Below are 27210 nucleotides of genomic sequence, written 5' to 3' on the forward strand. Positions count from 1 at the left end.
GGTAACTAGAGATGTGTAAAAATGAAAATTAAGAGACGAGTAGACTATTCTAATTAGGCCAAAGAAATTATGATAAAGGCCTCAGTTTGGGCAGCAGCCATGTGAATGGGAAAGAGGGGATAGATAAATAAGTATTTTAAAAAATTAAACAAGACTAGGTGACAGGACTATTATTTATAATAGCCAAGATATGGCAACAACCCAAGGGCCCATCAATGGATGAAGAGATTAAAAAAAATGAAGATGATACACAAATACAGAGGAATATTATTCAGCCATGAAAAGGACAGAAAGTTTGCCATTTGCAACAACATGACTGGACCTTGAAGGCATTATGCTAAGTGCATTAAGTCAGACAAAGACAAATACGAATATTATATAATCTCACTCAGATGTGGAATTTAAGAAAACCAAACTCTTAAGAAACAAGGAAACAGATTAGTGGTTGCCAGAGAGGATATAATGTACAGCAAGGTGACTATAACATTTTTTTAAAAATTGGCTTGGGGAGAGGTGAGAAAGAGGAGGGAAGACAAGTAGGTATTGAAGAATGCACTGGAATTCCTCAAAAAAAATATGCAACACTGAATTATCATATGATCCAGCAATTCTACTTCAAGTATAAACACACAAGAATTAAAAGCAGGGATTTTAACAAATATTTGTACACCCATGCTCTAAGCAGCATTATTCACAATAGCCAAAAGGTGGAAACAACTCAAATGTCTATCAGTGGATGACTAGGCCGACAAAATGTGGCGTACAGACAACATGGAATATTATTCAGGCTTTAAAAGAAATTTAGACACATGCTACAACATGGATGAGATTTGATATCATTGTTAAATAAGCCAGACACACACACACAAAAGCAAATTTGTATGCTTTCATTTATATGAAGTAGTTAGGCAAATTTATAGAGACAAAGTAGAATAGTGGTTGCCAGGGGCTTGGGGGAGGGTGAAAAGAGGAGTTGTTATTACAGGGTACAAAGTTTCAGGTAGGGAAGATAAGAAACTTTTGGAGATGGATGATAGTGATGGTTGCACAACAATGTGAATGTACTAACGCCACTGAACTGTATTCTTTGAAACGGTAAATTTTATGTTATGTATGTTTTAACACAATTTTTTAAAAGGATGCAATGGAATAGATGGTAGTAGCATTCACTGAGATGGAAATATAAGAAAAAAGAGTTTGGGGGATAGGGGAAAATAGGTTCAGTTGAGAGAGACATGAACAGAAGTCAGTAAAATGTGCCTTTTGAAATTTAACAGAGATTTGAACTAGAAATAAAGGTTGGGGAAACACACAGAAATAGTAAATAAACAATTTTATGTTATCTCCCAGCAGAGTATGCAAAACAGTTAGAAGAACAATTAAAGACAGATTCTAGTAAACACTAATATTTAAAAGATAGTCAGAATCCTAGGTCATAATGTATTAAGCTTAAAGCTTAAAGCTTGCCTTTTAAAAAATTGCTTCACACCTACTTCCTCTTCTCTTCCCTCTCTGAGCAACAGCAGTTGTGACTTATCCTCTTTATTGCCATTTCAATTTCACTCATGAGATCAGTAGTGGGGAACTTAAAAATTTCTGCTGAATTTTAGATGTGAGTTTTCCAGTCTGAATTATAGATGGTGGTGAAAAATACTTCCTGAATCAACTCCCTCAATTTTTCAGATGAAAGGCACTTGAGGATGAGACTTGACCAAGTTACACAGGTTATAAGCCAACATGCTAAGTTTAAACCCTATCCCTCCAGTCAGTCCCCAGGAGTGGAAATACATTTGACAGCCATAAAAAATACTTACTTAATTTCAATTAGCATATATGTAATACAAAGAGCAAATGCCCCAGCAAGATAAATCAAAACAAATGGATTCATTCGGGGAAGGAAGATACTGCTAAGTCCTGGAATAATTCCACACAAGCTATGAAAAAACAGAAAGAGTATTCATTACAACTCATGTAATACTTTTGAAAATCTTATAAAAGATGACTTATATATTCGTATCATGCATCTTTTTTTTTTTCACGCATCTTTTAAGGAAGCAAAGAAGAAAGCAAAGTTCTCTCACTCATAAAGGTCTCTTTTGTATCATCAATTAAAAGTAAGAAAAAAGCAAAGGGACAGCAAGAATCTGATCTGTGAGATTCATGTAGTAACCTCAGCAACAAATAACGTTAAGTTCCCAAGATAGATTCATTTTTTGTGCAGTCCTTTAAAATTATGTTTATCAGGAAACCCTGCAACATCTTACCTTCGACTAAGATCTGCAACATGCTCTTGAAGCCAACTCGTACTAGCAGCTTTAAGGAGAAAAAAGTCAAATTATCTATATAGAAGAATAAACTACTACCAGAAATGCTTGAATTTTTTAAATGTTTGGCAATGACCATGTAACATTACAAAAGGACATGTTACTCCTCAAATGTGGAACTTTCTCGTCTTATGCCTTTAAAATACTAAATCAAAACCACTTTCACCTACAATATAGAGCTGACCTGAAATAGAGACTTACTATGTCATTGGTAATATTAATATGAGGTTTTAAAGCACAGCTTCCTAACCAGTGTGCTAAGAATGGTTATAGGTATACCAAAGATAAATTCCCTCAGGTCTCAGGAAGGTCTGTGGGAATCTGGCTACATGCAGACACCTGCCAGTTACTATACCTGAACAAGTAGCTTCCAGGTTCAAGCATCCTCTTACATATATACTCAAGGGTGCTACAGAAACTTTCATTTTTTTATGGGCACCGTGATGTGAAAAAGATTGGCAAGCCTTATACAAAAATGGTATAGTAGCATTTAAGAGCAGACGATGATGCCAGAATACCTGACTTCAAACCCGGCTGTGCCCTTAACTAGATGTGTGGTATGGGACAAGTGATTTAATCTCTTCAGTCCCTCAGTGTAAAAATGGGGGTAATACAATGATTTAACCTCAGATGTTATAGGGAGAATTAAATGGGCTATACTATGTGAAGCATTTAGACTAGTGCTTGGCAGAGAGTGCTCAGTATTATTTTTCACTCAAATTTCAACTAATGTCACAAATCTTGATGTTTCTGGGAACTTTCATTTCCAGCTAATGAAAATACAAACTAGATAACCTTTCTGGAAATAAATGTGGCTATATATATCAAATACTTTAAAAATACTGTATTTTAAACCCCTTAATAATTTCTTCTCTAGGAATTTATCCTAAAATAGAATCAGAAATGACTATAAGAAATTTGAAACAAGCTGATTATAGCATTATTTGTAAAATGTAAAGTTGGAAATGTGTAATAGACTGTTTATAAATATTCATGACAAAATATTATACAGGCATTCGAAAATAATTTTTGCAATGAGCACTTTATGAGAGGCAGTACTCAAGACGTATTGTTCACTGTGCAAAGCCAGACATAAAATTGTAAATGCATACAATTCTAAGTATGTTAAAAGATACATATTATGTGCACAGAAAAAAAAGAAAGGAATAAAACAGAAAAGTTAATGGACGTTATCTCTGGGTCAAAAGATTAATAAGAGTATTCTTTCCTTGTATCTTTCTGATCTTTACAAACAGATATCATTTCTAAATCTTTGTACCTTCTTAAAATTTCTAGAATAAGCATTATACTATTTTAATAATTTACAGTTTTTAAAGTAATTCTGCTTGTCACAAATACGATTATTTAATTTTCTAGTTCACGCAGTAATTCATAAACTGTAATTCATATAAAACTCATACTTCATAACACTCACGAAGTGTTTAAACTTGGAATGGGCATTTTGGACCATTTTACTCTCTTCGGTGTCCTGATGCTCAAGTTAATGAGATCTAAGAAGACCCTCACCTATATTTGCTTCAAAGTATGGGTATGTGCACACAGCCACTTCTGTTTTTACCTCACTTCTCCATCAATCAGTGGTTAACCCTTCATGGATTAGTGGGATTCCAAATCACTGAAATTATTTAAAAATGCCAATAATTTACACCACTAAAGTGAAAAAATCAGTCTGAATTTGTAAAGACTTGAAAATAAAAGAGTATTTCAAAAGAAATAAAATTTTGCTACTTTCAAATATATGCCCACCCACCACTGGCAGAGAGAAGTTCCTGGGAACTTATTTAACAGAATACAACTATTTGCAATGAACACATCAACTACTCTTAAGTATATTGATGCTTCTTAAACACTTGCAGCAGGTTTTTTTAGATAGGTTATAAAGGCATACTTATATAGTACTTTGCTTTATTGTACTTCACATATCCTAGGTTTTTTACAAATTGAAGGTTTGTGGCAACACTTTGTCAAGCAAGTCTGTTAGTGCCATTTCCCCAACATCTGCTCACTTTGTCTCTATTTCACATCTTGATAATTATGGCAATATTTCAAACTTTTTCATTATTATTGTATTTGTTAAGGTGATTGCTGACTATGACTTGCTCAAAGCCCAGATGGTGGTTAGCATTTTTTGGAATCAAGTATTTTTAAATTAAAGAATGTACACTTTTTTTCAGATATGTTGCTGTCACATACTTAATAGATTACACTATAGTATAAACATAACTTTCATATACACTGAGAAACCAAAAATTTCCTTTAACTCACTTTATTGAGGTATTCTGGAACTGAACCCACAATATCTTCAAAGTATGCCTGTGTACCTAAAATTTCTTCATGTTACTTGATAAATGTAATTTTCTTCACATGTGATTTAATATTTAAGTCAGTTCTGGCTGTTTTTAAGTTAATACATTATTTTAAAGCTCAAACAAATTAGACTTTGTTTTATGATTTCCTACTTAGAGAAGACGATAGAGAATTTTGGGGTAGTTTACAGGATAAACTTTCTCCTTGATTAATGTGTTAATGAAACAAACAAGACTTTTCTTTATGAGAGATGAATTGAACTTCTTTATTAATGGTAAATAAAAAACATACCTTCAGAGACATAAGCAAAAGGTTTATTCCGAACAGAAAGCATCGTGAACAGGTTGAAAGAAAGAGCCACAAAAGTACCAACTAATAATCTTCCCCTAAAAAGAACAACATAACGTTCACCATTATTTTTTTCTTCGTAATACTGACATGTAGTTTCAACATGTGGAGAGCTGAAAGACGGGAAGGTAGAGTGGTCTACTGCAATGGTTTGGTATTTGCAGAGCCATATTAGGATCTTATTTCTAGCTCATAACCCCTGTCCTGTCTACTGTTTTACACAGGACAAAAAAAAGACACTAAGCATTAATTGTATCTTTGAACAGGTAATTGCTGTTATGAATTTGTATAAATGCTAGTAGGATTTGATTACAATACACTGGACAGGTCAGAGTGTCCTGAAATAAAATGATCAGAATAGGAATTGGCAACTATATGGTAGATAATAACAGCTCTATCTTTTCAATGGATGCTACTATAAGATTTGGGAGATGAAAGTTTAAATTATAGAAGACCAGATGGGGCCGGCTTAGTGTGTTGGCCTGGAGCTGGAATAATAAAGGACCTGAAGGCTGGGTAGAGAAGGCCTCCTTGTGTAGTATAAAAACATAAGGATCTGGGAACAGTTAACAGTAAAGGGAAGGAATCTTGGGATTTGGAGATTTTATTTGTAAAGTATCAGTAAAATGTATATTGCTATAGTCTGAACTCTGATATTGTCCAAAGTAACCATTATTTAATAATATACCAATTAATAACTGGTAATCAAACTAAATGTTAAATTATATGTTATGTCAAAGCAAAATCTCACGTGTGTATCTCAGGCTGCTCCAAAAAGCGTTCTGCACTAAAAGAAAGAAATAATGTATTACATAAGCCTTAGAAATTATAAAATTAAAATGATTCATTAAATATAATTAATCCAGTAAGTTCATGAAATCTCTTAATATAAAACTGTTGATTATCAGCAGTGATCAGGCCAAGAGACTCACAGATTCTCTACAGTACATAATGTCAATCTTCTCTACCAAACCTGTTTTAATAGGTTTGTACTAAGCATTAGAAGATGTCTAACTGAATCCCTTTCATTTACACCTATCGATGACTGAATTTGGGAGCATCAAAAAAGGCAACAAAGGAAGGTTGAAGAGAGGAGAAAGTCTGAAACAGGCAGAAATTATACTCTGAAAACCCCAGCACTGCTCATCTTAATTTATATACCCTTTGAACCAGACATTTCTCACTGGATTCTTTCATATTCCCAAAGACGGCATAGATGGAATTTACAATGATAGTAACATCAGATACAAATATACCTTTCTTTTAATATAAAGAGAGCTCCCAACTGTGCCAAGACTGTGGAAGCAAATACAGCCAGGACTTCTAATCTTTCAAATCTGAAATCAGAAAATTAATTAGATCAACATAATTCACAAATCGTATGTCTAAAACATATTTACATTTATTTATTCACTCAGTTAATATATGTAAATGCCTACTATAAGCCAAACACAGAACAGACTACAGCTTTCTAGAATGATGATAAATAATGATCATCATAGATTGTTTTTTAAAGTACCTGTTCCCATGACACATTTATAGCTCTTGTTTTTCTAGAAATAACCATTATCATAGTAACAGCTAACACTTTACAGACCCTCCTTGCATTAGACACTGGTCGAACTGCTTAACATTATCTCATCTAAACCTCCAAACTCTTATGAGGGTTACTTTCTCCACTTTTTCAAGTAAGAAAAGGAACCTGAAACATAAAAAGGAAAAGTAACTATTTAATCATCTAAATAGCAAGTAGAGGAGTCAGGTTTTCAAACTCAGGCACTCTGACTCCGGAGCTCATGATTTTAACCACTTATTATACTGCCTCTCACTTCCACACATAATTGCAGTGAATTATGAGTTTGCCATATAATCCCTACACTATCGGCTAAAGGCCAGCAGCTGTTGTTTCAGTCATCTAGTTTTCCATACATATACTTTAAAGGCATTCAATAATTGTGGTAAGTGTAAATGCCTAAAATTTCTCAAGAAAATAATTATCTTCAGAAAAGATAATAAAATAATTAAATATGTTCATCACACCACTGTTTGTAAAGGAAAAATGTTGGAATTAACAACAGAACATTACGCATTATTAAAAATATAACAAATTATTTACTGACGGAAAGATGTAAGTGAAAAAAATGGGTTATAAAAGTATAAAAAGAAGTATGTAAATGCAGCAATGTTATCCATGGAAATTGATAAACTGATATTAAAGTACATACGGAAATGCAAAGGTGAAGGAAAGCTGAAGGATGAAATCTGAAGAACAAAGTTGGAAGATTTCCACTACCAGATATCAAGATTTATTTTAAAACTGTAGTAGTTAATGCAGTACAGTACTAAAGCAAAAGTAAATAACACTAAATTGAACAGAAAGTCCATAAACATATCTACAGTCACCCAATTTATGAAAAAGTATCACATAAAAGCAGTAGAAAATGGATGAATTTTTTTCAATATGTTTTTTCAATTTTCAATTGAATAGCTGTATAGAAAGAAACATGTCTTGACCTCCAACTCAACCCAACACAAAAATCAGTTCCAGTTTGACTGTAGGCCTAAATGTGGAAGGTCAAAGAGTAAGACTTCTGATAGATAACAGAGTATCTTTAAGACCCTGGGGCTGGCCAGGAGTTCTTGACAAGTACAGAAAAAGCACTAACCACAAAGGACAAGACTGATAAATTGAATTACTATTGAAATAAAAAATCTGTCATTCATCAGAAAATACTATTGAGAGAATGAAAGGCAAGTGGGAGTGGGAAAAGATACTGATAAATAAAGAACTCTATAGATTAGTAAGAAAAAAACAGGCACCTAATTTATGGGTATAAACTTTATATGGGTAGAACACTTTAACAAGCATTTCACAAAATTTGAATGATTAATGAACATATAAAAAGTGCTCAATTATCAGAAAATAACTTAAAACCACAATAACACTGCATATTCTAGAATGGCTTAAAAACAAAAAGACAATACCAACCACCGGTAAGAAGAAGCAACAAGAACTCTCATTCGTTGTCAGTGACTGTGTAAATTGGTAAAACAACCCTGGATACCTCCTAATGGTGAGCATATGGAAATTCTATTTCTGAGTAATTTCACTCAAGATACATACCCAACACAAATGAGTCCACATGTATCAAAAGACATGTACACCAATGTTTGTAAGTAGTTTTATTTATAATAGCTACAAGCTACGAATCACCTGATGTCTTTCAACAACATTTAAACAAACTGTGGTATATTCATATAATGGATTATTAGAGCAATGAACAAGAATGAACTACTTCTATATGACAGAATATACTCCTACATTTACAAGACTTCAGAAACAGGCAATAATAATCTGCAATGATAGAGGTCAGAATATTGGTTACTTCTGTTAGCATTTGACTTTGACTCAACGTGAAGGGAGACTTTTGGGGGACCTGCAATGTTTTATACCATAATCTAGATAGTAGTTATATAGGTACATTCATTTCATTAAATTAATCGACTGCACAAGAATATTAGAACAAGAAATTTGTTCTGCTACCATAAAATTTATATTGCAAAGGAGGAAACAACAAATAATTTATAAGTTCTGCTAAGTTCTATATAATTACAGCAGTCTGATGTGAGGAGTTTAACAAGGTGATCATTTTAGAATCTACTTTAGATTGGGTTTAGTCACTTAATGACAATAGCATTTAGTGATATTAAGATCAGAATAACAATACAGAGCTAATCTTGCAAAGATCAGATGAAGAGCATTTCACACAGAGATAATGGCTTGAGGCCTTGTAAAAAGACCCTAAGGCAGGAATAAATTGTGTTCAAATTACAGAAAGAAAGTCAGCGTGTACAGAGGGAAGGAGAGTGGTAACTTGACTAATAGGCAAGGTCAAACTCATATAAGGGCTTTGTAAATTAGGGAAAGGAGTCAGAATTTTATTCTATATATGACAGAAAAAAACTGGATGATTTTGAGAGCAACAGTATGACTTAAGTTTAAAAAGGAAAAACACTCTGGTTGCTATATGGAGAATGGTATATAGGCGGGGCTAGAGCAGAAGCATGGGGACCAGTTAGGATGCTGGTTAAGGCAAGAAATGAAGGTAGCTTGGTTAGGATGGTACTAGTGGAGATGAGAATGGGGGTCAGAATAGATTCTGGATGTACTATAGGTTAATTTGCTGATGGATAAATGTGGGTAATGAGGAAATAATCAAGGATATTGCTTGAGCAACTGAGTGCTAGTATATTTACTGAAATGGGAAAAACTTCAGAGGAACAAATTTTGGGGAAAGAAAACAAGAATTCAAGACTAAATTTCAGATACCAATTAGACAACCATGCAAACCTGTCAAGAAGTAGTCTGAGACAAGACAGACAGGGCTGGAAAACTGAATTTTGGTATTGCTAAAGATAGATGATATTTCAAGCTATGTGACTGACTGCAATTATATTTGAGTGTTTTATCATTTAATTGCTCCCTCCTTTCCCATTCACTCTAAGCAAGTGGGCCAAAACGGGAGCTATCATGTCCTTGCTTGACTGTACCTCTTGACCACAGTGACTAATCTAAAGACTAACATCTGTTCCAAGCTGGACCAATCAACAGTTCTTTATCATGATTTTCTAAGAAATGAGAGTTGGGGGAGGAGTCCTTTGCTCTCTTGGATGAAGATGAGAAGGCTCAAGTTATGGTCTTGTAAGGAGCTATCATTCCAGAATAGTGGAGAAAAGTGGTCTGAGAAAGTGAACCTGACATGTAGAGAAAAGCAGGCCTAAGAGGTAAAAGGACAGTACCCTGAGTGTTCCAATCCAGTTACCTCAGTCTTCCCATATTTTGGTTACATAAATGACCAAAGTCCCATTTCTTCCCCCCAACCAGTTTTAAGTTCGATTCTGTCACTTGCAACCTAAAGCCTTGACTCAATCACAGTTTCCATATATAGATATTTATATGTAACTTGTAACTAATTATCATAGTAATAGTCCAACCCTATCAAATTTCAGTGACACTTATTCATATCTTAATTTTTCATTAAAATTTCATGTTTGCTTTGCCCCATTGTTTAAGTAAATAAAATCTGATTTTGTTCAAAAGAATATAATCCCGATGAACGATAAGATGGAGAAGGATTAGTTTGGTCCAAGAATTTCTTTACCAAAATTAAATTATCTTTCATGTTTTCTTCTTGAATTTGAAAGGAATTCATTTTTTCTAATATATTTTTTAAAACCCTCTAATACCTTCCAGTTTTCAACTTTTAGTAATTTCTAAAACTATAGAGACATCTCAAATTATTTGATAGTCAGTTGCTATCAATAAATTCAGTCTTAAGATAAAAATATATCTCCACCACTGCATTAAAACATATCACATTTACATGACTTTATTATTTTTTATGAAGATGTTGAATTTTTTATTATTAAACTGCTCTTATTTTCCTGCAAGGCTGTTGCTCCACTGTATAAAATAGCACCAGCAGATACCAAAATAAAAATTAAAAAAAAAAAAAAATAGCACCAGCCAACTTAGTATATTGCAAAATTAAGATAGTATTGTTCATCTGACAATAAATAACAAAACTTTTCTCCACTGCCAAGTACTCCCAATGGAAGATTATTAAGTATTTTGGCCCAAATCTAGGGATGAATAAAGCAAGTTATGATATTATATAAGGCTTAAGATAATGATGTTATCCTTGAATTACATAATTTTTATACCTAGTTCTTACCACAGATAATTTTAGGAACTCTAAGTACTATAACAAAATCAGATTTTATTTACTTAAACAATGGGACAAAGCAAACATGAAATTTTAATGCAAAATGAAGATATGCATAAGTGTCACTGAAATTTGATAGGGTTGGACTAGTACTATGATAATTAGTTATAAGTTACATATAAAGAATCATAGGGCATTGTATCACATCTACTTTAACATCTACCAGATATACTTACATGAAAATGCTTTGTACTTTCTCTAAGTAAAATAAGAGATTTCCAAAATATTAAACTTAATGTGAACATTTTATGGTACCATTTGTTTTATAAAATAGAAAAGAACCTAATGTGAAAATTTTATTTTAATATGATTTAAAATTAAATATTCATGTTTCTTATTTAGAATCCTCTTGGAAGATGTTTATTAATCTACTTTCACTATTTGATCCCCATTCTACTAAGCAGGCTGCATTTATTTTCTAGAAATACTCTAGCTAGCTATTTAATGCCTAATATACCTACTATTTTGATAATAAGAAGTTAGCAGAAAATAAAATAATTTGAACTTACCCAAAAGAATAGACAGGGCTAGGCTTCCTCATCATTATCCAGTAACTTATTAGACATGTCATTAAACTAAGTAAAAAGGAAAATAAAATTAGCATTAGAACTAGAGTGAGAGAACAAGCAGAAAGAAACTGAGTTCCCAGAATTTCTAAGCTGCTGAAAATTATCAGTTTTTGCAAAGAATAATTCAGTAAATTATTCTGATTTATAATATAATCATATAAGCATCCTGAAACATGACAGTTTTTTTAACATGTGTAAAAACTGAAAGAAGTTACAATACAATATAATTAAGTCAGGTAAACAAAACCTAAACTCATACTTGCTCTATTCACTGAGTTATCCATCCTAAATAGGGTCCATAACTGAGCATGCAAAAAATAAATTACATAGTAATAATAATGATAATATATTTTATTCTAGGCATATAAAATGAATTTTAACTTTGATAAACTTTATTAAATCTTTGTTAAAAGTTAAATATTAATAACACCTTGAACAGTCCAGATGGGATAAAATTATGTTCATTTTCCAAGTAGAATAATAGATATTCATTCTAAAACAACTTCCCACAGTGTGAAATTCAGGCAACAAATCTGTTTTAGACAATCAAGTAGATTTAATTATGCAATTTATGAAAAGGAGATTTAATTACATAAATTGATTAAATCAAGTAGATTAAATTACATGATCACTTATACTACTATGGCACGGATCTTGAAGACATCAAGGTCTAAGTATTCTATAAACCTTATATGGCAATATGAAAGGTCCCAAGAAGTAGGGAGCCAAGTGGTTGTCTCCCCAGTTCTCAATTACTTCCTTCCTTCTCAGTTATCAACGTCCCTCATGTCTTTTCCCATCCACACAGTTATAGAGGGAACTGTATGGTCTTACATGACCCTGCTCCCTGGCCACAGGTGACTCACCTACAGGGAGGCAGCTGAAGCACCTGACCTAAGCCTGGGTATTATCTTTTCTGTTGCTACAGAAATGGAATGTTTTATTCCAGAATACCTTCTAATTATTATTGTTTTTATGTAAATGTTCTATTTTGTAAATGTACTTATTTTACAGATTTCTTTAAGCAAAGAAAACTTCATAAGTTCAGTGTAACAAATTCCTTATTAGCCTCAAAACACTAAGATTTTTTAAAACTTACCTAAAAAGATCAAAAATGGTCAAGTAAGTATAGGCAGTTAAAGCTGCAAAACAAAAAGAGTGCTTAAAATTTTACTGAATCAATTGTTAGGAACTATTAGCAAATCACAAAAATTATTCACATCAGGGGCATCCTTTACTAAAAAAATTGTAAGTTACTGATTAACCTCATAGTTAGCAATTATCTGGTAAATTTGAGTAATACATGTAGCCAAAGTTGGGTAGTACAAAAGCTTACTTTAGAATCCAATTTCTCCGTCAGGAAAAATGAAGCAGCATATGCTCAAAGCCCTATGATCATTTTTTTTTTTGCCTTCTGTCATCTAAGAACTATTTTAAATGTATATGTTAAATAGAAGGACAAAAATAATAGTACATAAAAATGTAAGAGGTCAAGACACAAGAAAAATATCACAGATTTCCGTTTCTAAAGAAAATCAATACATCTCAAAATCTTAAACACTGCATAAATTCAAGTACTCATCTATCACGAAAAAAAGGAATCTCAGCTTTTCAAACAGATCTAAAAAATTTTTTTAAAGTCATTTAAAATGATAATGCCTAATCACACTTCATAGTTTACAAAGCATTTTTCAAATAGACTCTCTCATTTAAATCTTTTGAGCTATATTTCAAAATAATATATTGTATGTAAAGGAAGACATACCTTTATTTAAAATCAGAACAATAACAGTGAAACTAATAATTAACTCCATAAAAATAAGAAGGCTGACATACCTATACTGTTAGTGGAACTGCACCACATAAGCAGGAAGCCCGTACATGTTAAGTTTATTGCACCAAAGAGCAGTATCTTCCAGGACTGTGAAAAAGAAAATCATTCTTATTTGTATAATGCTGATAAACTTCACTGGGTTTGTTCAAGTTGCTATAATTCATACTCTGATATTCAAAGGAATAAGCACAACTTCCTTCAAAAAGGCAAAGTGTCACATTTTATGTATCTATCAAAATTATCATCAACCAAATTATTATCATAATATTATAAATCTAAAAGAACAATTCTAGAAGTAGACTTGTTCAGGAGAGGAAAATCCATAGAATAGCTGTTATGGCAACTATACTATTGAATCATCAAAGAGAACAAGAGCTACCAGCATGAATTTGTGGTAGACACCATTCTGAAGTTCCTCTACACCCAGGAGCAAAACCAGAGAAGCAGGTGAGGTAGGGGATGTTAGAGAATCGAGAACTGATATGATAGGCTAAGTGAGGACATTAATGAAATGACTGGACATGGCTTCTAGCCAGGAGAGGGATTCAAGAATAGTCAGAAGAGGAGGATAAAACATGTAATTTGAAAATGACACTCTCTGTAGCCCTACAACTGAAGCTATTTGTCAACAAATATTTGAGTATCTATATTTGTAACACATTCTTCTAGGCAATGGAGATAGAGCAGTGAACAAAACATGGACCTTGTAATCCAGGTGGGATAACAGACAATAAGTAAATAAGGTCAGGAGGTAGACAAATAAAGTATAGTAAGAACACAGTAACAGGAGATATGAAGAGCTGCTCTTCCAAATAGGGTGACTGGAAAAGACCCCTTTGGTAAGGTGATATGTGACCAGAAATCTGAAAGAGACAAAGGTGCTAAGCATGCAGATATCTGCAAAAGAAAATGGGAACTATTTCTCAGTGCAAATGCTCTGAGATAGAGGAGTACTGGCTAAGGACAGCTAGAGGAGGGAGAAGAGAGGGAGTCTGGAGCTTTGGTCTTGCAAGCCAGGAAAAGAATTGGGATTTACTCCAAACAAGACAGGAAGTGATTTAATTTTCATTTTTAAAGATCATTCTGGCTTCTCTATTTAGACTCTACTGCATGGGGCAAGGAAGGAAGTAGGAAGACCATTTAGAATGTGACTGCAATAATCCATGTGAGAACTGCTGGTAGCTTTGAAGGTGGTACGAAAATGGTAGAAGAGCCAGACTGTAGGTCTTATTTACACTGAAAGACAGAGCTAGCAAGATATACTTATAAAATGGATGTGAGGAGTGAGGGAAAGAGAAGTATAAGAATGCTCCAAGGTTTGTGACCTAAGTAAGCATCTGGAAGAATATAATAGCCATTTTGTAAGGGAGCAGTAGAAAATCAAAGTTCAGGCTTGACCAATTCAAATTTGAGTTGCCCATTAGATATCCAAGTGGCAATGTTGAGAAGGCTATTATATACAGGAATCTGGAGGTAGGGAAATTACGGATTGAGATATAAATATGGGGTCATCAGCATATGGCAGTGAAAGTGTCACCTAGATGTAGTGAATATAAACAAGACAGGCTAAATCTCTAAACCCTGGGATGTTCCAGAACTTAGAGATCAAAAGGATGAGAGCAAAGTGACAAAGAAGACTAAAAAATAATGGCCAAGTAAGTAGGAAAAAACCAAGATGTTTCAGAGTCCAATTGAATAAAGTGCTTTAAGGAGGACATGACCAATTTTTGTCAAATACTGTTGGTTCAAGTAAGATGGTTTAATGAGGATGTTGATTTTGGTGACACAGGTTATTACTTACCTCATAAAAGCTGTTTCTGTGGATTAGTGGGGACTACAGCCAAACTAGTATTGTTTAATAGAGAGAGGGAGAAGAGAGAGTGAACAAGAAGGTAAAGACAAGTCACTATAAAAGGAAGCAGAGAAATGAAGTAGCTGAGAAGGGAATATATGGCATGTAATTATGGTGCAAGAAAGGGAAAGAGACTGATGCAAGAAGTGACAATGAGGCAAGAGATAGAAGGACAATTATAGAAACACTGTCTTTCAATAGGCAACCAGTGGAGGGGATGGCCTTATGTAGCAAACCATTCCGTTCATTCACAGGAACAGGAGGGAAGGCAGAGTGTTGGTAGATGAGCTAATGGTAGGATGTGGACATTTTCTTCTGATTACTTCTTTTCTCTTAGTGAAACAGGAAGCAAGACCAACAGGTTAGAGTAAGGATGAATGAGGTTTTAGAAGTTTGAAGACATAAGTGAAAGAAAATAACATGAAATACTCACTGGGAAACTGGGAAACTGAATGCACTAGGAAAATAGAGTATGGGCAGTACTGATGGCAAACTTGACCATGAATTTAAAGTGAGACCAGTCAGCATGGTTCTGTGTTTCTCCCAGGCTACATTCAGGTGCTTGAGTGCAGGTACACAGTAGAAAGAAAGTGAACTTCAAGAAGTTAAGGATGTTCCAGGGAAGTATGCTAGACAGAAGGGGACACAAAGGAGTTGAAGGCACATGCAAGAAAATGATAATGATGAACCAGAGAATCTAAATTGGATAAGTAAGCAAATGAGGATAACAGAAGTGAAAACATATGGCAGAGTCAATGAATTGAAGGTTCTGGTAAGACTGAAGAGTTACTTGGAGTTGGGGTAATAGAAGTAAATTAGAAAGACAAGAAATGGTGACTGATGAGTGAAATGCAGAAATTGAGACAGTGGGAGGATACAGTTATTAGTAGTTATTATAAATGATAAAGTCTATGGTATGATCATAGGAGTAGATGGTTGGAAGGGGTTGGGAGGACAAGATTATTTGTGATGAGGATGTGTGTAACCGAGAAGTAAGGATCTTCCTCATGAAGTATGAAATCACAAGAACTAAGACAGGAGTAGGAGTGAGAGATGAGCCAGGCATACTTCTTAAGATTTATATTATGATAGAGATTATCTGCACAATTGAGGTGTTACTATATCAGTTTTTTTCCTACCGCCTATTCTGTACTGTACTATGCCTCAATAAAGGGTACTGTTAAAGACTTCCCATTTACTTTTGCAATATAGTTGCTTTCAATCAACATCATAAAGCTGTATCTATCTGTTCTCAAGAGATCATCCTAAATGGACTAGATGGACAAGCAGCAGATTAATTCCCTAACCCTGGCTCTTGAAGTTTAATACTCAGGACATGATAATATTTCCAAATACTAGAATTATTGAGTTCTGACTATATTCCAAGGTTTTAGAAACAGGAGACACAGTGGTAAAGAACTAAGAAAAGAAGCCTCTGGTCTGGTATCACAGTACATGGCCAATATCATTGGTACTGCTTACTATGTTAATTGATGCTAGGCTTATTTAAAACTCATCAAATATTTATTGGGTGATTTTTTTGTACTTTTATAAAGAAGTGAGCAAAATAGAAATAGTCACTGTTCTCAAGGAGCTTAAGTATAATTTAGAGAATAATGAGAACAATGAAAACAAAACAATAACTATAAGGTTTATATTGGTGACCAAAAGGGGTGCTGATTACCTTTTTATTTACAGTCTCAAAGCATAACTTATTTTTCCTGCCTTATATTAAAAATAAGAAAACATGGCTTCAGACTACATTAGTCAATTTGTTAAAAAATTAATAACATAAGGCAAGCACAAAACAATTTTTCTTTAAAAACTCTTTAGAATCAGAATAAAAACTCTGAACTAGCTTCCTTGCAAGCAAAACAACTGTATACCAAAAGAGCGTAATTTTATTTAAAAATTACTTACCCAACATAAAAAAATGAAAACAGTATGGTGAGATTAAGAGTAATTCCTATTTGCCTTAAAAATTAGCTTTCTTCCATGCTGTAATATTGTGCATTTGTGCAATCTTTAAAATTAGGGTTAAGGAATAAAAAATAACTTACCCTTCGGTCAGCTGCTACAAGTCTAAATTCCTGTACTAACTTGCCAAAAACAGATCTCTGTGGTTTTCTAAAAAGATGAATTGTCCCCTTTAAAACAAACGAAAAATATACAAATCAGCATTTAAGTATCTTCTTCATAATTCCTGTGATGTTATAGCAATAACCACTAACATTTACTGAATGCTCAATATGTGCCAACCAACTATTCTAGACACTCTACATGTACTTATCTATTCAATCTTCATGATAATCTACAAGGTGGAAACAGTTTCTAGTAAACTGTCGAAGGACACAATCCTAGCAAATGACTGAACAGGAATTCAAACCACAGCATTTTTCCTCCAGACCACACTATTTATTTTTCAGTGGATTAGGTAATTTTGAACCAGAAAAGCAGTTTGCCAAATAGCTCCACTGGTAAGAAAAATTAGAATTTACCAAGTCGAAGATTTGTATATGAAAAGTTCGCAACTGTTATTGTAGCAACCTCTGACGTTCTCTTAGGCATTCAGCGTATCTAACATCCTAGGTAGCCTCTGTGGTCCCCCCTATGCAGTATGAGGCCAGCAGAGATAGGGCCTGGCAGTGGGGTTACCAATAAGAAAAGAGACTGAGTGGCAACTAGTGTGGGATTTACCACTCAAGTTCCAGAAACCATGAGGGAAAGCCTGGGCATAGAGTTAGTGCACATATGGGAAATTAGCTTATGATTAAGGCAGTATCCAACATCAGTGGGAAAACTGTGAGCTAGTCAATAAAGGTATTTGGAAAAAGGTAAAGCTGGATCCTTACTACATTTCTCACTCTTTCATTATTTTTAAATTAAAATATAAAGCTAGAGAAGCACCTTACTACACTGATGGACAGTGACTGTAATGGGGTATGTGGTGGGGACTTGGTAATGGGGGGAGTCTAGTAACCATAGTGTTGCTCATGTAACTGTACATTAATGATAACAACAACAAATACATATATATATATATATATATAAAGCTATACAGTACTTGAAGAAACTTATGGATGTTTAGTTTTATAATCTTGGAGTTGGAGAAGACTTATCTTAATAAGGATAAGTAAATAGGATGTAAAACCAAGAAGATGTAAAGGAAAAAATTGATTAAAATATACTATATACTTCCATGTTGGGAATACAATACCCTACAAAGTAACAAAAACAGTTAAAAACCCTGGAAAGGAAAGATAAGCTGTGGGGGAAAAAAAAGTTTGTTATTCCAAAAGCAAAGTAATTATTTCCAGGGAAAAAAAATTTCCCAATTTTCAACAGGTCATACATACATAATAATTTGATAGCTAAGTGCCATGTACTTAAATATTTAGGTTTCAACAAAATACTTTCCAAGGTGGTAAAAGCCACAATCACCACAACCACCATACTACATTTCTACCTCATAAAGTTGGCAAATTTGACTCAAACACTGAGGCTACGCAGAAAGCAGTGGAACTGGCTGTGAGATTTAAAATGTGAAAGACTTTCAGATCCAATTCCAGCAGAGTATGATTTTCCTACAGTTAGTATCCAGGAACATCTCAGTAGTTATTAAAAGGTATGTCCTATTTCTTCAAAGCCTAGAAATATCGTTAGTGGCACTATGCTGAAATTCAGGAAAGGCAGAAACTAAGGCTGAGCCCTAGAAATCTGACATAAGAAAAATAGAATCGTTGAGGCTAAGTGATGGCTACATGGGGCTCATTATATCATATTCTACTTTTATGTCTGAAAATTTCCATATCAAAACAATCACAAAGCAAAAAAATACTTTAAAATATAAACAAAGCATCAAAAAAGTGTTACTAATTTTGATATACAAATAAAGATGTATAACCCTAAGGTTCTGCTAAGCCAATTCAGTTTAAAAAGAACAATACAATATTTTCATTTGAGATGTTAACAAATGCTAATGCTAATGGATTACTCTATTCTTAAAGAATTATGTATGGGATATTTCTGTCCCAAAGATAAATTCTGCTTAATACAGTTACCCTTGGATAACATTCTAATCTCAGCCCACTTTAAATTATTTAAGTTACTTTAACTGAAGTTTCAGGTAAAAACAACCAAGATTTCTAAAAGGCAGAGGGCCATTTCTGATGCCATTCTGATATTGGGGAAAAAACACAAATCCCAATTTTCACAGCACTCTTTCCAAATTATACTGGCTCTTCACTGCTATCAGGATAAACTCCCAATTTTAATGCTTTCAATGACTTAGCCCACTTTTTTCATTTTACTTCTTGCTCCAGATAGTAATCCTCAACTCCAATTAAACTGGTATACCCCGTCTCTTGATCGTACCACTCTACAGACCTGTATAATTAAGCTCTAATAGCCCTGTAACATTTACCAAGTTTCCTGACTTCTCTCCCATTTCCTCATCCAAGTGAGAGTAATGGATAGTAGATTAAGAGCAGTGGAGTAGTGCACAGAGCACTCAGTTTCACTGTTCACCTCTTATGTGAAACCGTCCTAGATTATTCCAAACTATACTGCTTTTCTTAATGCCACTTGATTTGTAATTAGCCAGAGTACAGCCTTCATCTTGTTATCTTGCATTTTGAGTTAATTTTTTAGTAGCTTCACTAATGACATGGGCTGTATTTCCTTATATTTTCTAAGATAGTAAATACTGTGTTTTGCATATAGCATGTTCTTAATAAACAATACACATTGAGTGACTCATAAAACCTTTGTTTCCAAGATTAAAACTTAAATACTACCATTTTCCTGTATTACTGTTTCAAGCATAAATATTTACTGTCATAATTATTTATTCAGTGCTTTGTAAAACACACATCTACTGAAAAATTCCTCTGGCCAGGCACTGTACAAGGCTTGGGAATACCAGAGTGAGTACACAGGTCCTGCTCTCAAAGAGTTTACAGTCTAGGAAGAGAGAGAGACAAGTTTTAACAGTCTGGTAAGAGCTACTCATGCTATTGGTAAAAAGCACCAAGTTATCATGGGAGCATAAAAGAGGCACCTAAGTGGATCCTGAGGCATGCAAAAGGTTCATGAAAGAGACAAAAGGACACATAAGGGTTATACTGATAAGAATGAGGAGTAGGGGACGGAGAACAATTCTGGAAGATGAAACATACAAATTAGGTGCAGAGGCCTATTTCGTAGAGAAGATATGCAAGCTGTTCACTGTGGCTGGGACATGGATGTATGTGTAAAATGAAACTGTAAAAGGTCAGAAACTTGACTATAGATGGCTTTGTATACCATGCTAAAAAGGATTTTATCTTGAGGGTTATAGAAAAAAAACTGGCTTTAATAAAAAAATTAAGGTATTTTAAATGAGGGAGTGGTATAGACAGATTTTAGAAATTTAACTCTGGCTATACATTGATGAATGTTTTTAAGAAGACGTAGTTGGAGGCTATTTGGTCAGCTAATAAACTTTTACCCACTTTCTGTGTGTGGGTAAAACTTAAAAAACTTACAAATGATAAAGCATGTGATTAAGATACTTTTTTCTACTCAAGGGGAACAACAAGAGTGACAGTGCCTTAGGCACAGAAACATGCTCCTTTTCTCATATGGAGACTATCAATAAGAGAAACAATGAATTTTTCTAATAAAATGCTGTGTACTTCTTTTGACACTGAAATCACAAATGCTCATCTTAGGTAAAATCAGAGAGCTATACACTTGATTTCTAAAGGCATAAAATAACTAGTTCCTCTAACAAAATTTAGATAAAACTCCACATCTCCAAAACTGTAAGGCTACTGGGATCTACAAACGCAGAAAGAAAACTGCAAAAAAGGTTCTCTACCGACACTTCGACTTTCTCCAATCACTGGCCTTCTGAAAGTTGCTGCTGTATCAGGTTATCCGGCATTCATTAAAGCCAAGGTGCAGAGTGGGAGTCCGCTTCAGCAGCCTACTAACCCTCTTGATTCACGCCAGCGTTATCATCTCTGCTGTAAGCGTCACTATTACGGCGTTGTTGCGGTGGACTTGTTCTCGGAGCATTTCTTGGTATTTTGGTCGCTGACGCCGGCAAAGACTTTCATTTCTTTATCAAGGAAATCTCGGCAGCCCCCTGTCACAAGCTCGCCGTGAGGTGACAGCTCGGCTTGGAGCGGGGCGGGGATGCCCACCGGCAGAGGAACTGGATGAGGGGGCGAGGGGGAAACAGGGCTCTAGGATAACTCTCTCGGACACCAGCCACTTCTCCCGGGGATGGAGGCGGAGAGCGGGGCCAGAGCACAACTCCGACAACCCCTCCTCTGGGCAACGGACGCATCTCAAGGCCTCTTCAGGACCAGAGAAATTAAGGACACATCTATCGCAGAAACCCTCACAACCCCAGCCAACTCACCATGATAAGGAGCAGCGCAGCTCCCGCCGGAAGACGCTCTGGGCGCTAGCTTTTCTCTGGAGAGGAAGAGGTGGGGCACTAGAGGCCGATTGGCTGCGAGCGACGGGGGAGCGGAAGTGCGTCCCGGCCTTCTGTCCCGCCCCCTTTCCCCGGACGATCCTGGTTCTTATAGAGGAAGATGTGGCGGCTAGAGCGGCTCCTCAGCACCTTCCGTGGGATTGGTGGTGAGCTGAGAGAGATACCCCTTGTCAAAGGACATTTGAGGTTTATTTGTAATGTCAGGAAAATTTCGTTGGGTGATGTAACTTATGAAATAGATTTTTTGCAGTGGCTTATGAAGTAGATAGTATTCTTATTTTACAAGTGAGAAAGCAGGAAGAATAAGAGCCTTGCACAGAGACACATCTACTTTGCAGTAGCTGAATTGAACTCAGATCAATTACAGAATACTATGTTCCATTTCCTAAAATGCTACTTAAATTCTCTATACAATTAATTTTATTATGGAAAATTGTAGAAAATGGAAAAAACATAAAATAATTCGATAAAGGTTGAATATAGAGCACATGTGTGCCAGGGACTGGTCTCATGAAAATTATATTTTAGCAAGAAGAGACAAAAAAGTAGTGAGAAAAACTTTACAAATACATTGATAAGTAGTGTCACATAGTTAATACAATAATGCTATAGAGTAACTAGGTCGCTAATTTATAGTAGTACTTAGAAAAAGCTTCTCTAAGGAGATGAAATTTGACTTCCAAATGACAAAAGTGTTTTTGTGGAAGATTTCTCGGACAAAATTCAAATACCTAAGTCAAAAACAAGCAGGGATGTTCTAAGATCTGAAAGAGAGCAGTTATGTCTGGAGCAGAAGAGAAGAAATGAAGGTCTAAGTAGTAAACAGGGGCCAGATTAAGCAGGAAATTCATATTTATGGTAAAGAGCTTTGATTTTTTTTTTTTCTAAGTGAGAAAGGAAGCCAGAGGACAGTTTTAAAAGATCACTGTGGCTGTGGTATGGAGAATGAGTTGTAGATGGATGATATAATAGCTAATATTTATTAAACATTTCTGTGGTAGGTAATGATCTAGGAACTTACTATGTATTAGTAACTTAACTCTTAACAGCACTTTGATATATGTAGCCCCTGCTTGGAAAATTGTGTGTCAAGGTCACACACCTAATCAGTGGCAGAACTGAATTCTGTACAATAGAACCTAATTCTAAAGCCTTAACTGCTACTGTGTATTTAGTACTTACTTATGGACAAGATTAGGAACAGGAAGACAAGTTAGAACACTACTGCCTCATTTGTCAAAATAAATTATTCTTGATTTCTGAAGTTTCTTTATGGGCTTTTTTATTTTAACCAAATAGGAATCAAACTTATTATAGTCTTCCTATTTGGTGAAAGGATGTACTGTGACTTTTTCTTGTATTTTTCCAGAGTATTATGTAATGGCCTTAGAGAACTCAGTCATAGGAATGTATCTTATATTTCATCAATTCCTTATTGATGAGTGCAACAGTCAGGGTTTATATGTAGCAAGAAGAAATCTCTCAAGCTATTTTAAGAAAAAAATCATCTAATAAAATCTTAGGGAACAACTAGACAGAATATTAATAATGCAATAGAAGACTTGAACAATACTGTATACCTATTAGACTTGACATCTGTCAAATACACCACCTAAGAGCAGAATATATTCTTCTCAGGTGTATATAGACCATTCTCCAGGATAAAACATATGTTAGGACAGATAAATTAAAGAAGATACCAATAAATGGAAACACATCCTGTGCTCATGGATAGGAAGAATTAACATTGTCAAAATGGCCATTCTGCCTAAAGCAGATTCAATGCAATCCCTAACAAAATACCAACAGCATTCTTCAATGAACTAGAACAAATAGTTCTGAAATTCATACGGAACCACAAAACCCTGAATAGCAAAGCAATCCTGAGAAGGAAGAATAAAGCTGGAGGATTATGCTCCTCAACTTCACTCTCTACTACAAAGCCACAGTCATCAAGACAATTTGGTACTGGCACAAGAACAGACCCATAGACCAATGGAACAGACTAGAGAGCCCTGATATAAACCCAACCATATATGGTCAATTAATATATGATAAGGGAGCCATGGACATACAATGGGGAAATGACAGCCTCTTCAACAACTGGTGTTGGCAAAACTGGACAGCTACATGCAAGAGAATGAAACTGGATTATTGTCTAACACAATACACAAAAGTAAACTTGAAATGGATCAAAGACCTGAATGTGTCATGAAACCATAAAACTCTTGGAATATAGGCAAAAATCTGAATATAAGCATGAGCAACTTCTTCCTGAACACATCTCCTTGCAAAGGTAAACAAAAGCAAAAATGAACACATGGGATACATCAAACTAAAAAGTTTCTGTACAGCAAAGGACACCATTGACAGAACAAAAAGGCATCCTACAGTATGGGAGAATATATTTGTAAATGACATCTGACAAGGGGTTAACATCCAAAATATATAAAGAACTCACACACCTCAACACCTAAAAAGCAAATAACCCAATTAAAAAATGGGCAGAGGATATGAAGAGACAATTCTCCAAAGAAGAAATTCAGATGGCCAACAGACACATGAAAAGATACTCCACATCACTAATCATCAGGGAAAAGCAAATTAAAACCACAATGAGGTATCACCTCACACCAGTAAGGATGGCCAGCATTGAAAAGACTAAGAAAAACAAATGCTGGCGAGGATGCAGAGAAAGGGGAACCCTCCTACACTGCTGGTGGAAATGTAAGCTAGTTCAACCATTGTGGAAAGCAATATGGAGGTTCCTCAAAAAAACTGAAAGTAGAAATACCATTTGACCCAGGAATCCCACTCCTTGGAACTTACCCAAAGAATACAACTTCTCAGACTCAAAAAGACATATGCACCCCTATGTTTATTGCAGCACTATTTACAATAGCCAAGATATGGAAGCAAACTAAGTGTCCATCAGTAGATGAATGGATAAAGAAGAGGTGGTACATATACACAATGGAATACTATTCAGCCATAAGAAAGAAACAAATCCTACCATATGCAACAACATGGATGGAGCTGGAGGACATGCTCAGTGAAATAAGCCAGGCAGAAAAAGACAAGTGCCAAATGATTTCCCTCATTTGTGGAGTATAACAATGAAGCAAAACTGAAGGAACAAAATAGCAGCAGACTCACAGACTCCAAGAAGGGACTAGTGGTTACTAAAGGGGAGGGGTGTTGGAGGGCGGGTGGTGAGGGAGGGAGATGGGGATTGAGGGGTATTAAGTTTAGTACACATGGTGTAGGGGGGTCACAGGGAAGACAGTGTAGCATAGAGAAGGTAAACAGTAAATCTCTGGCATCTTAATACACTGGTGGACAGTGACTGCCTTGGGGTATGGGTGGGGACTTGATAATATGGATAAATGTGGAAACCACATTGTTTTTTCATCTGAAACCTTCTTAAGAGTGTATGTCAATAATACTTAATAAAAAATTTTTTTTAATGTTTGGACATAAAAGAGCTTTCAATAAATTTTAAAGGATTAAAAGCATAGAAAGTATGTTATCCAAACATACTGGGATGAAATTAGAAATCCATTATAGAGGATATTTGGGATATTCACATCTTGTGGAAATTTAAAAAAAAACATACTCTTAAATAGTCGATGGAGCTAGAGGGTATTATGTTCAGTGAAATAAGCCAAGCGGAGAGAGACAAGATTTCACACATTTGTAGAGTGTAACAACAGAGCAAAAACTGAAGGAACAAAACAGAGGCAGACTCACAGACTCCAAGAAGGGACTATGGGTTACAAAAGGGAAGGAGTTAGGGAGGGTGAGAGGGGAGGGAGGGAGAAGGGGATCAAGGGGCATTATGATTAGCACACATAATGTAGGTGGGTCACAGGAAGGCAATAGAGCATGGAGAAGACAAGCAGTGGCTCTATAGCATCTTAGTACACTAATAGACAGTGACTGCAGTGGGGTGTGGGGGGACTTGATAATATGAGTGAACATAGTAACCACAATGTTACTTGTGTGAAACCTTTGTAAGATTGTATATCAATGATACCTTAATAAAAAAAGTTTAAACACGTCCATTCATCAAAGAAGAAAATCACAGAGAACTTAGAAAATACATTGAGATAAATGAATATGAAAACTCAACATATCAAAACTTATTTGATACAGCCAAAAGCTGTAGAGGGAAATTTATAGCTGTAAATGACTATATCAAAAAAGAAACATCTCAGATCAATAATATAACCTTCCACCTTAGGAAAATAGAAAAACAAGATCAAACTAAACTGAAAGCAAGCAAAAGGAAGGAAATAATAAAGCTTGGAGAGGAAATAAGTGAAGTAGAGAATAGAGAAACTATACAGAAAATCAACAAAACCAAAACCTGCTTCTTTGAAAAGCTCAACAAAATTGACAAAGCTAGACTGACCAATAAAAAAACAGACTCAAATTATTAACATCAAGAAAATAAGAAGTGGACATTATGGTTGATCTTCAGAAATATGAAGGATAAAAAAGGAATATTATAAACAATTGTATGCCGATAAATTAGATAACCTTGATCAACTGTACTAACTTCTCTAAAGACTCAAACTACTGAAACTAACTCAAGAAGAAATAGAAAAAAAAAATAGAAAATCTGATTAGAAATATAACAATATACTGAATTCTTAACAAATAAAAATCCCAGGCAGATAGCTTCAGTAGTGAATTCTATCAAACACTTAAATAGGAACTAACACCAATCATTCACAAACTCTTCCTCAAAAAACAGAAGAGGCAACACTTCCCAACTCATTCTACAAAGCCAGAATTACTCTGATACTAAAACTAGACCAAAGACATTACAATAAAACTACAGACCAACATACCATATGAATACAGGTGAAAAACTTCAACAAAATGATAGCAAAATACATCTACTAACACATAAAGGACTTACACCATGAATGGGTGGGTATTGTCACAGTAATGCATATTTGGTTCAACATAGGAAAATCAAATAATGTAATACACCTATTAATAAACGGCAACAACCATGATTATCTCAATAGATGCAGAAAAAGCACTTGATGAATCCATCAATCCTACCTGAAAAAAAAAAAACTTAAAAAACAAAAAATAGAACCACACACATGGGTTCTTGTGTTTTTAGTTTGTAGGTGTACTATCTTGTAGTTAGACCTAGATCTTTGTATAAAGTCATTAGACTTGTTACTTTGAAAAAATTTTTGTCATTTACCTGCTTATTCTTCTGGTTACTTTTCCTGTTACCTGTATTACAAAGTCTTGTTTCATGTGCTTTGTTTATACTGTGGTATTTCTGTTTAATGCGTAAGGGAATGTTCCAAAGGAAAGAAATGTAAGTATAAACCTGATAAATCTTCAATCCAAGTCAGCCCTAAGGCCTAACTGGAAGCCTCATTAGACTGGTGGTCAATTGTTGAAAAAGTGATTGATTAAACTTTGCCTTGGGTATCCCGAAGAACCTTCATGAGGACACTCTCTCTCTAATCAATTTGTGGGGGAAAAAAGATCGCTTTGATTAGTCCATATTCTGGGGTCAATAATTGTTGGATTGTTGAATGTACAGACTTCCTAGTCATCCCGCTTGGTTTAGAGAATCTGAGACACTAACAAAATGCTAATAACAGTGCTAATTGACCATCATGTCCTCTCTTGTGTTATGGGCTTATC

General features: G+C 34.8%; 1 protein-coding gene across 5 annotated transcripts in view; it reads right to left on the reverse strand.

Annotated features, from left to right (window-relative positions):
* Positions 1-21518, reverse strand: part of SLC30A6 (solute carrier family 30 member 6) — a 31595-nt gene extending 10077 nt beyond the window's left edge. Inside the window, exons 1-10 of one of the 5 annotated variants that reach the window (XM_036931574.2) lie at positions 21451-21518; positions 17102-17188; positions 13192-13276; positions 12455-12497; positions 11296-11361; positions 6257-6337; positions 5752-5787; positions 4944-5038; positions 2265-2313; positions 1815-1934 (exon numbers count right to left, since the gene is read on the reverse strand). In XM_036931574.2, the coding sequence (XP_036787469.2) occupies positions 1815-1934; positions 2265-2313; positions 4944-5038; positions 5752-5787; positions 6257-6337; positions 11296-11361; positions 12455-12497; positions 13192-13276; positions 17102-17188; positions 21451-21453 (665 nt within the window). In that variant the 5' untranslated portion in view covers positions 21454-21518. The other 4 variants (XM_036931573.2, XM_036931577.2, XM_057497295.1 and 1 more) reach the window with 4 other exon arrangements.
* Positions 21519-27210: the final 5692 nt, after the last annotated feature.

This window comes from Manis pentadactyla, chromosome 2 (genome assembly GCF_030020395.1).
Source record: "Manis pentadactyla isolate mManPen7 chromosome 2, mManPen7.hap1, whole genome shotgun sequence".
Classification (NCBI taxonomy): domain Eukaryota; kingdom Metazoa; phylum Chordata; class Mammalia; order Pholidota; family Manidae; genus Manis; species Manis pentadactyla.